We start from the raw sequence: 12,400 nt of genomic DNA, 5'->3' as shown, positions 1-12,400 counted from the left end.
AATTTCTCACCTTCTCCATGTACATCACTTTTCTGTGCAACCATCTCTTTCTGAATTTCTTTAAATGTCCCTTCCATTTTACCTGACTCAACCAATATTATTTGGTTTCTCAGCATTTCCTAAAAATTAATTTATAATGTAATCATATTTTTAATTATTTTATTATGTTTCTTTTATCTTCATCCTGTTTCTTTCCACATTCCCCTTATGGCAGAAGCTTCTAGTGGCCAGAGACTCAACTGTGTATATTTGTGTTTCTGTCAAGTAAATCTCTTGTGTTCTTGTACTGGCATCACATAAGTAGATGCTCCTCTTCTACCACAAACACTGATAACACCCATTTCTGACCTTCATTTTGACATTTATTGCAAGTAGAATGTCAAGTTTGTGAATTCTGATTTCATTACAGAAGACAATGAGTGCAGTTACACAAACCTGTATGGTCTTCTTTCATAATATTGTTCATCAGCAGGACAGAAATGATAACGGGGCTTCAACTGTACTGCCAACCATGAAAGTAAATGTGATTCTTTGGAAATCTTCACAGTCTGTAAAAAAATCATAGTGCATCTGTCTTATAATAAGCCTTGTATTATGCAACCGGCTTACAACAAATGATGAAGGTAATTTAACGGTTACCAAATGCATTTTGTATGTAAGCTGTCAAATCCTTGTCCAGTCAAATAAGTATTAAACAGATGAGAAAGTTGGTAATTCAGTTTTTTATCCAATGACTGATTTGCTTCAACTACTTTTCAACATAATTAAATAGTGTTATTTCATTAATACTGTTATAGCTGAGGTGGGCATGGAAAAATAATTTACATTACAAGAATTCATTGCAAATAAGTTAATAATCACTGTACAGCTAGCGCCACATGTGAAACACAATAGCATCCCATGTAACTATGAGGTGAGTTCACTGTCCCAAAAGAACACGGAACATGTGAAATGATTAAAAAAAGTTTCCTGTTTTGTTTGAAGTGATTATCACAAGTTGAGAATTGGAATTCATAAAATCAAGAGCATGGATAGTTCTCTGTAAGCATTATTATTTTAAATGGCAATAATAATATCTAGACTAATAAGTATACTATATATTGAGAAGACTGTCATTCCTGTTCCCATGTGACTCTCTTGATTCAAGTGTTCTAATATTTTAAGTGTACCCTTGGGTAGTTTCTTCTGTAATTACACTTAGTTATGAAAAAGTGCTTAATCTCTAGTGAGCTTAAGTGGATGAGAAAAGAAGAAAAGAATAGCTGGGAAGAACAGGAAAGTGCAGAAGATAAACTGACAAATTGTAGACAGATGAATGATAAAATAAAGCACAAACTAAAGACAACAATGAGAGAGTGTCTTGTACATCATATGTAGTATTAAAATGTCATTTCATAAGATGGAATTGTTATACTGGGTTGGAAAAACAAAAGGCTTGTGCACATCATATTTTATGGACTATAAGACACACTTTTTTCTTTGAAAAATTTCTTCCAAAATTCAGGAGTGTCTTATACTCGAAATTAATATAAAAATGTCCAGTGTTTGATTTAAAATTCCCGTCAGTCTTAAAAATGGCCATTATTCAATGTTGTGGGAAACCTATCTCTAGCCAACAACATTGGATTCAACTGGCAGCAGCAGTGCATTGATGCAACAAATATGAGTCATGGGGATTCACAAGCTTGCTAACATGTTTCCCTCCCGCCCTGCCATCACAAACACAGAAAGCTATGTAGCCCACAATGCATTATTGCAGTCTATGGTGCCAGTGAACTTGAATTGAAAGTGATTTGTGTCATTGGTAACAGTATGATATTTTTGTTAGTAGCTAGTTTTGTAATGGAAAACAATTGAAGTTATTCATATGATGCGGGCTGTATTGAAAGTAATAGCATATGCAGAAGAGCATGGAAACAGTAGCTGAGTGACATTTCGGCCCTCCATCTACAGGTAAAAAACCATTTGCAAATGGCAGGCTAGTAAAGAAAAACTGAAAAAAAATGAGAAAGACTAAATGTGCAAATAGAGGATAGAATGGAAACTAGCCAAAACCAGAAGGTGACAATTTTCAGGGATTCTAAAGGTGAGTTCAGTTTTATAAACTAAGAATTTTTTTATTCTGTATTTTCAGTCTAATAATAAAAATGGCAAAAGGGTTATTTTTTTAAAAAAACGTTGCTTAAACATTACGGTGCTTCTTATAGCCCATTGTGTCTTATGGTTCATAAAATACAATATGTATCTGATAAAAATACCTGAGGAGTACGACAGGAAAAGTCACCTGTGAAAAATCAGTGTTGATAGTACACACATCAAAAAAAGTTTAGCAGCACCCCAGTTCCCAGAACTCCTGAAGATAGACCTTGACTGGATATTGTATCGCAGACTAAACCTGCCCAAAGATGTAAACAACCATGCATGAGCAGTGCCTATTAGACGGAAAGGGTCCAACAGCCGATCAGTTCCAGTCATTCCACCAGGAAGAAGGCACACTGCTCATGTTGTCTGTAGTTCAACCATGCCTAGACGATCAGTACCGCAGTTAAATTGCGTCTGCATAGTTACTTTGTGCCAGGAAGGGCTCTCAACAAGGGAACTGTCCAGGTGTCTCGGACTGAACCAAAGCAATGTTGTTTGGGCATGGAGGAGATATAGAGAGACAGGAACTGTCGATGGCATGCCTTGTTCAGGACGCCCAAGGGCTACTACCGCAGTGGATGACTGCTACCTATGGATTATGGCTCGGAGAAACCCTGACAGCAATGCCACCATGTTGAATAATGATTTTCGTGCAGCCACAGGTTGTGTTATGACTCAAACTGTGCGCAATAGGCTGCATGATGCGTAACTTCACTCCCGACGTCCATGGCGAGGTCCATCTTTGCAACCACAACACCATGCAGTGTGGTACAGATGGGCCCAACAACATGCCAAATGGGCCATGCAGGATTGGCATCACATTCTCTTCACCGATGAGCGGCACATATGCCTTCAACCAGACAATCGTCAGAGACATGTTTGGAGGCAACCCAGTCAGGCTGGATGCCCTAGACACACTGTCCAGCGAATGCAGCAAGGTGGAGGTTTCCTGGTGTTTTGGGATGGCATTATGTGGGGTCAACATACACCACTGGTGGGCATGGAAGGCGCTATAATGGTTGTACCATATGTGAATGCCATCCTCCGACCAACAGTGCAACCATATCAGCAGCATATGGGTGAGGCATTCATCTGCATGGACAACAATTCATGCCCCCATCATGCACATCTTGTGAATGACTTCCTTCAGGATAACGACATCGCTCAACTAGAGTGGCCAGCATGTTCCCCAGACATGAATCCTATTGAACGTGCGTGAGATGGATTGAATTCTTAAATAAAGTATTTTGTCACTGTTGCAGTTCCTGAAGGTTCCACACCATTTCTTTATCAAACATCACAAATGCTGACAACATACAAAAAAATTCTTACTGCAACGATGTGACCCACCAACCTCTCTGAAGGATCTACGCCGAATTGCCATTGAGGAGTGGGGCAATTTGGACCAACAGTGCCTTGATGAACTTGTGGATAGCATGCCACGGCGAATAAAGGCATGCATCAATGCAAGAGGACGTGCTACTGGGTATTAGAGGTACCGGTGTGTACAGCGATCTGGACCACCACCTCTGAAGATTTCGCTGTATGGTGGTACAACATGCAATGTATGGTTTTTATGAGCAATAAAAAGGGCAGAAATGATGTTTATGTTGATCTCTATTCCAGTTTTCTGAACAGGTTCCAGAACTCTCGGAACTGAGGTGATGCAAAACTTTTTTTGATGTGTGTATTAGTCTGCATTCAAATTTAAAATTTTACTTTGTTAACAAAACCTGACATGAAAGCTTTTACAATGTTACAGCAAGCATACAGTGGAGCGTATTACACAATTAACTACTTTTCTTTGGTTTGAGCAGTTTAAGGAGGATATGTTTCTACCTGAAAACAAATTAGCACAGGCACTTTCACTACCAAAGTGAAATAAATCAGAATCAACACAACTGCTGCCAGTGTACTAGAAGATAACTGGCACTGAACACACAAGATAACTGGCACTGAACACACACGAAACGAAGGTCAGCAGTACTGTGTTTGTGATTTTGCCAGATCACTTGCACATGGCACAAGTCTTGTGTGATGTGTGCTACAAGTAAAAATGCAGAACGTGAGCTGGTATATCAGAGGTCTGCTGGAAGTTTTAAGGGCAATTCACACTGGCCGTAATGGCACCATCACTTCAAGGTGTATTCACATTGTCAGTCACAACTCAATTCATGTCAAGTGATCTCAATTTGCATGCCTGTCCATAACTGTTTTTTCGTGGGAACTGCGAGCTTGGCAAGATGATTTGCAACTGCTTTTACATGTGAAGTGCAGCTTACAGGTACAGTTTGTATATTAGAGAAGAAAGATAGAAGTGCAAAACAACACAAAAAGAATGTAGGTCCCAAAAATTTCATTACGTGGTACAGAAGGGAAACTTCACACAGTATACAAGGAGCTCAAGAAAGAGGAATCTGCATTTAATAAATATTTTAGAAAGTTGAAGCACCTGTTGTTTCTTTTTTTACATCAATTTTTGTGGTATTTGATGGCAGCTCATATCACAGTGTTTTTTATAGTAATTGAGGAGTGGGGCAATCTGGACCAACAGTGCCTTGATGAACTTGTGGATAGCATGCCACGGCGAATAAAGGCATAATTACTATAAAAAACACTGTGATATGAGCTGCCATCAAATACCACAAAAATTGGCTTGTGTAAGGTTAAATTTAGGGCTGCCAGTGCAGAGCAAATTTTTATGCGACAGTCATACCTCCCAGAATACCTTTCCCTTCAAGATTTATAGGGCTCTTTCTTGCATCCTGTATTTGGGTTTTAATAGTTCAAGTGCCTTTCTTGTATTGGGATTAGCTAGTGAAACCACTGGTGCTTGCAAAACTGTTTCACACACATTCCAGAGAGCTGCTTAACAATAAATAAGTCTGCCATGAACACATATTTAAACAAACAACTCTAATACATTTTTTGATGTATATTCTTAAATAAAGTATTTTGTCACTGCTGCAGTTCCTAAAGGTTCCACACCATTTCTTTACAAAACATCACAAATGCTAACAACATACAAAAAAATTCTTACTAATGGATCTGATTCTACCCACAGTACCTGTTTTACGTGAAGTTGCGGCTGCATTGCATTGTAAAATATCGAATAGGGTACTGGTACATATAAAAATGAACTTAATAAATGTAGTAAGAGGGCGAGTAATTTAGTACATTCATGTCATACAATTCAGACTGCTGCCTCACTGTTTCAATTAATCATTCATCATTTGTTATACAGTTATAAATTTTGACAACAGAAATAATAAAAAAATGTATAACAAATAATGAAGAACAAATAACTGATATCAACCACAAAACCCATGGTGAAATGAAAGATGGAGAGATGCACATAGCAGTGCATTGGTTGGAAATGAGCTTCGGAGTCATGTGATAAACAATGAACAGGCGATATCAACCATCAAAACTTTCTTCTCATATACACATATGCAAGCAAAATCTAAAATTCACAATTTGGTATGTTTGGAAGTTAATGGCAATTGCTTCTTTTGACTGCTGTCGAATGAAATGTCAACATAACAGACACTTATGCATACTGATAACCTTCCCACATTGTAATTAAGTGTTGAGGATCCTACAGAGCACATATACCAAAAATGTCCTTGACAGTATCCATCTGACTATTGCTTTCACCATGACGGTATCATCATTTCAGCAACAATGTTAGCAAACACAAGACCTACTCATAAGTTAATCTCTGAGTGGCTATTAAAAATAAGCAAATGCTTATAGCTTCATGGCGCCTGCATTGTAGGAAAGGTGACTCTGAATGTTGCATTGTGTCCATCAGCAATCTGATGTGTTCAGCAGTGCATAAGTAGCAAGCAACTGAAATGGATGGTGTTATTGCATCTCCTGCCAGTTGTGAGCTACATTCTGTCACTTGCTCCCTCAAGCAGGAGTCAATGCCTTCGCGATTCATCACCGATTGTGCCGTGTGTATGGGGTTCGGATTATAAGTTACGGTATAATGAAAACAAGGTGTGAAAAATTCAAGTGGTCGAGGAAGATACTCAGATACAACTGATGAACTTAAGCAACAAGTTGACAAAATTGTACAAGTGAGACACCAGTTCACAATTTCCGAACTTTCTAAAGACCTGTCTCAGATTTCAAGGACAGTCCTCTTTAACACTGTCACAAACAAGTTAGGTTACCATAGGTTTTGTGCAAGGTGGATACCAAGGTTTCAAACCAATGTTCAGTAAAATGAAAGAATGGGTTAGGTCTTTACATTCCTTCACTGCTATCAGAATCGGGACTGGGGCAAGCCATGGGAGCAGAATGTGAACTCTGAAACTAAGGAACAGTCCAAACAGTGGATGCATGCTTCTCTATCTCATGCACAAATTCAATAATACAACTTTCACAGGATCACCATTTGTAGATCCCATGTTTATTCATATATACAAGATTTTTGGACATACTATGTGAGCATAAAATGTGCTATATGATTCAGTAACTGATTAATGGCACCAACATACACCTGCTTTTCATCTCTGGCAATGACAAGTTTCTCCACGGTTAAGACCCTACATTAAATTGTAGTTCCCATATAACTGGCTGGATAAAACTGTGCAGAGGTTGGAGGAAGCCAATGGCACACCACCTATAACAGGACTGCATCTACTAAAGCCTCTCAATACAGGCAGACTAACATACTGTGTATAGATAGGCAGCAGGACTCATGACTGTACAATTGTATGACTGCTGACCAGTTACAAGAAACTCATAACTGTAAAATATTGGGTGTGCTATGGACAGACCATCATGTTGTAGCAGTTACAGACACTGCCTGGCGACATAAAGATCACTGGTTCGATCTCCACTGCTGCAATTATTTATCATTTAAGGTTTGTATTTCTGGAAGGTTCTTCGACCTGCTTATTTATGGGATACCGAAATTTCCTAGAACATTCTACAGGCTGGTGCAGTTAAAAGGAGCCTGCCTCCCCTTTGAATGTGAACACAATATTTTGACTCCTGAAATAGGGTAAACAGCTCCAAAAATGGGCAGTTTTATGCAATAATTGATTGTTCACACTCTTCTGTCAGCATTTCAGTTTATTTCATCAGTGAAGTTACATGTTTCTCTTTGTGGTCTGCAAAATTATTTTCTTGATAGAAAATAGAATTGACACAGTGCAAGCATATGTGAAAACAGGTTCAATTAAGGAAACTTGTGAAATTCTCTAGGTCAAGTATCCCGACAGAGGACTACCAGAAAGAGGGCAATAAAGTCTGTATTAAAATTGGCACACCTATGGATCAGTCCAAAATGTATGACAACAAAGAATTTCTTCAGTTCACACACCAGAAGTTGTTGGACACATTTGCTAAAGAATTATTCAGAGTCCAAAGAAGTCTTCACATAAATTGGTCCAACAGGGGCAAGTAAGTAAGAGAAGTTGCCACTGGATATTGAAAAGTCTTAATTTGAAGTTATATCATGTGACAGTCCTGCAGCAATTATGGGAGGATGACAGTCAGAAATGTGTAGATTACTGCATGTGGCTTTTGAATAACATCAATGATGGTTTGTTAGATTCTTTCCATTACATCATGACTGATGAAGCATGGTTTCATTTATCCATTCATGTGAATTCACATAACACGTGGTACTGTGCAACAAAGAACCCTGACACTGTGTGTCAACAACCACTCCTTGATGAAAAAATCAGTGTAACAGGAACATGCATCATTGGTCCAATATTTTTTGACACTACCCTCAAGACGGTTGCATGTATGGAAATTTTTTATACTTTTGTTTTCAACACACTGAATATGAAAGACAAGACTATTTCTTCCAGCAAAATGGGACAACATGCCACACATCTTAGGTATCCCTGGAATGAGTCCATGTCTTCACTGAGGAACGAACTGGCAGAAAACATTTACGGTCACCACATTTGCCAGATCTAACAACACATGATTTTTATTTTCCTGTGGGGACACTTGAAGAGCAAAGTCTATGAAACAAATCCCATGTACTCTATGAAACAAATCCATGTACAATACAGGAACTGAAAGACAACATCAGCTGTGAAGTTGCCACCATCCATATCCAAACTTTACTCAGAGTGTATCTGAATATATTTAAAAAGACATGCACAGCTGTGTACTGATGTTGCAGGAGGGGGGGGGGGGGTCACCTTCGACACCTTCCATAAATTATTTTTCACAGTATTTTTAATTGTGAATCAATGGTAAGACCATTTCAGCTCTTTGTTTCTGCAATTTCACTGCATTTCCTTTATGCTTACATTGGCTACTTTTATCTGCGCCACCCTGTATATGTATAGTAGGAGTGCATTCTGCAAAGGGGGCAGTTCAGCTCCATCTGTACTTCTGTGCCTGCTGAATAAATGTGTTTTCACTATGAAGCATTAGTTATTGTTGACAACCCTGCTACTGTAACTGATTATGTCCTGGATTCTTCATAATAGTATTGAGGAGTATATATCCAAAGTGGAATGATTACATAAAACTAGTTGTAGGAAAGGCAGATGTCATGATTGAGAGTCACAAAAAGAATCCTAAGAACATTCAATTAATCCATGAAAGTAGTAGTTTACAACACCCTTGTTTGGCCAGTTTCTTAGTAGAGTCTGGTACCCTTTATCAGGGACAACTAATACAGGAGATGGAGAACATACAAAGAAGAGCCACTTCATCATGCATCAGGAGTACTGCATGCCAAAAGGCAGGAAGCAAACTACAACATTTAGGGAATGCTGTGAATTTGACAGTGCTGTCCAGATGTCACCTGGTACTCAACTGCAGAGTAGCTGTGAAGTGTGTAATCAAGTAATCTGCAGCAAAGTTGTCATTTCTTCTGAACAGCTAACGACATAGCTCATAAGGTGTCACTCTCCATTGGTAACACATCAGGAGGCTATTAAGTTGAATATCTACATTTCTGTCTGTATTTCTGTAGTCAATTCTCAAGGCAGTAATATTAGGATGGGTAGGACGTGCACGGGCTGTGTGTGAACAAAGGAGGAGCTGGCTGCAGTTCGTGAACAGCTGAATTGCTTTTGGCTAACATCAGTTGTCTTTAGGTTGCTGCCTCGGGGCATAGAGGTGGCAGAGAAACTGACACATCACTTGGGACACCTCAGGTGTCACTCATTTTTCCCATGGACTCTGTGCCAAGGCACCTCTTAGTGTACCCAATGCGGTGGATCTGCCCTCATAGCAGGATGAGAGGCATCTGGTAAAGCTTTCAAGTTGCTCGAGGCAGAGGGCCAATGTGGAGATGGGCCGTCTTGTCTTGCCTGCTCACTGTGTCAGTGGACAGGTGCCCATTTCTTCAGCTGGGTCCAAGCAGGTGTATGAGGGCAGGGGTTTGCCAGTTATCTGGGGCTCCAACATAGATGCGTTCTGCAGCCCCTTAGAGAAATAGAATTCAGGTCCAGAAAGGAAGCCAATGTGCATTCAGTCTGACTGAGATGTGGAGGAGGCCTTGCTTGCAGCTATTGACACCTGTCACTTGGATTCTGAGGCCATCCTCAATTCATCCAGGCACAGATGGTGAAGGCTGCTGGCCTCACACGTAGGGTGCAAGCAGAGCTCGCACTTTTCAGTATTGTTCCCAGGGTTGAGTGGGGTCCTTTGGTTTGGAGCCAAGTGGAGGGTCTCAATTAAAGGCTTGATCAGCTCTGTGGCGGTCTGGCTGCAGATTTCTTGACCTGCATTATTGGGTGGGGAATTGTAGGAATCCTGTTGATGGGTCAGGTATGCACTACAAAAAGGAAGCAGCTCCTCAGGCAGCAGAGTACTTGCGGAATGCGCAAGGGCTTTCTTAGGCTAGGTGGTAGTTTGAGGTATTCTGATGTACACTTGCCAGACAACAAGCAATTAGTGAAATCAGACTGCATTCAAAGAAATAACACTTTGAGTATCAAAATATTATCATTAAATTGTTGAAGTATTCATAACTACAGCCCCAGGAGCAGACAACATTCCATCTGAACTACTGACGGCCTTGGGAGAGCCAGTCCTGACAAAACTCTACCATCTGCTGAGCAAGATGTATGAGACAGGCGAAATACCCTCAGACTTCAAGAAGAATATAATAATTCCAATCCCAAAGAAAGCAGGTGTTGACAGATGTGAAAATTACCGAACTATCAGTTTAATAAGTCATAGCTGCAAAATACTAACGCGAATTCTTTACACACGAATGGAAAAACTGGTAGAAGCCGACCTCAGGGAAGATCAGTTTGGATACCGTAGAAATGTTGGAACATGTGAGGCAATACTGACCCTACGACTTATCTTAGAAAACAGATTAAGGAAAGACAAACCTACATTTCTAGCATTTGTAGACTTAGAGAAAGCTTTTAAAGATGTTGACTGGAATACTCTCTTTCAAATTCTAAAGGTGGCAGGGGTAAAATACAGGGAGTGAAAGGCTATTTACAATTTGTACAGAAACCAGATGGCAGTTATAAGAGTCGAGGGACATGAAAGGGAAGCAGTGGTTGGGAAGGGTGTAAGACAGGATTGTAGCCTCTCCCCGATGTTATTCAATCTGTATATTGAGCAAGCAGTAAAGGAACGAAAAGAAAAATTCGTAGTAGGTATTAAAATCCATGGAGAAGAAATAAAAACTTTGAGGTTCGACGATGACATTGTAATTCTGTCAGACAGCAAAGGACTTGGAAGAGCAGTTGAACGGAATGGACAGTGTCTTGAAAGGAGAATATAAGATGAACATCAACAAAAGCAAAATGAGGATAATGGAATGTAGGCGAATTAAGTCGGGTGATGCTGAGGGAATTAGATTAGCAATTGACACACTTAAAGTAGTAAAGGAGTTTTGCTATTTGGGGAGCAAAATAACTGATGATGGTCGAAGTAAAGAGGATATCTTTGGCTTCCCTCTGACAACCATGCCTCCATCCTTGGTACCCTCCCTATTTTCCTTTCCCTGTTGCTTCATAATCTGGGTTGTGAGTAACTGAATCTCCTTTCCCTTCTTCCCTTTCTTTCCCCTCTCTCCTCCCCGACGAAGGAACATTTGTTCCGAAAGCTAGGAACGTAAATTTTCGGTTCTGTTTTATGTGTATCTATCGGCTGTACTGAACTGAGGTAAGTACTTGCCAGCCCCTCTATCTCTTTGTTAGTATTTGTTTCACATCTTTATATGAGATTTTCCATTAATCATTTAGAGGATATAAAATGTAGACTGGCAATGGCAAGGAAAGCGTTTCTGAAGAAGAGAAATTTTAATAATATCGAGTATAGACTTAAGTGTCAAGAAGTTGTTTCTGGAAGTATTTGTATGGAGTGTAGCCATGTATGGAAGTGAAACATGGATGATAAATGGTTTGGACAAGAAGAGAATAGAAGATTTTGAAATGTTGTGCTACAGAAGAATGCTGAAGATTAGATGGGTAGATCACATAACTAATGAGGAGGTATTGAATAGAATTGGGGAGACGAGGAGTTTGCGGCACAAATTGACAAGAAGAAGGGACCAGTTGGTAGGACATGTTCTGAGGCATCAAGGGATCACAAATTTAGCATTGGAGGGTAGCGTGGAGGGTAAAAACTGTAGAGGGAGACCAAGAGATGACTACACTAAGCATATTCAGAAGGATGTAGGTTGCAGTAAGTACTGGGAGATGAAGAAGCTTGCACAGGATAGAGTAGCATGTAGAACTGCATCAAACCAGTCTCAGGACTGAAGACCACAACAACAACAACAACATTCATAACTAAGTTCTCAAATAACTGCGCTCCAGGAAACTTCTCGCACTCATATTAGTCTCAAGACTGAGAGCTAGCAGAAATTCAAAGTAGAAAGCTCTGTGGAATTTAGCAATTCATGGAATATGTTGTTGTTGTTGTTGTGGGCTTCAGTCCAGAGACTGGTTTGATGTGGCTCTCCATGCTACTGTATCCTGTGCAAGCTCCTTCATCTCCAAGTACCTACCGCAATCTACATCCTTCTGAATCTGCTCTTGGTCTCCCTTTACAAATTTTACCCTCCAAGCTGCCCTGCAAAACTAAAATGATGATCCCTTGATGCGTCAGAACATATCCTACCAACCGATCCCTTCTTCTAGTCAAGTTGTGCCACAAATTCCTCTTCTCCCCAATTCTATTCCGTACCTCCTCATTAGTTTGTGATCTACCAATCTAATCTTCAGTATTCTTCTGTAGCACCATATTTCAAAAGCCTCTATTCCTTTCTTGTCTAAACCATTTATCATCCATGTTTCAC

At 39.8% G+C, this 12,400-nt stretch overlaps 1 protein-coding gene across 1 annotated transcript in view; it reads right to left on the bottom strand.

Annotated features, from left to right (window-relative positions):
- Positions 1 to 12,400, bottom strand: part of LOC126191245 (CWF19-like protein 1) — a 160,489-nt gene that overhangs the window by 61,116 nt on the left and 86,973 nt on the right. Inside the window, exon 5 of the mRNA XM_049932055.1 lies at positions 436 to 548. Coding sequence (XP_049788012.1) covers positions 436 to 548 — 113 coding nt within the window. The remainder of the gene's footprint in view (positions 1 to 435; positions 549 to 12,400) is intronic.

This window comes from Schistocerca cancellata, chromosome 6 (genome assembly GCF_023864275.1).
Source record: "Schistocerca cancellata isolate TAMUIC-IGC-003103 chromosome 6, iqSchCanc2.1, whole genome shotgun sequence".
NCBI lineage: Eukaryota > Metazoa > Arthropoda > Insecta > Orthoptera > Acrididae > Schistocerca > Schistocerca cancellata.
The sequence above is the reverse complement of the archived record's forward strand: the minus strand, read 5'-3'. Positions and strand labels throughout refer to the sequence as shown.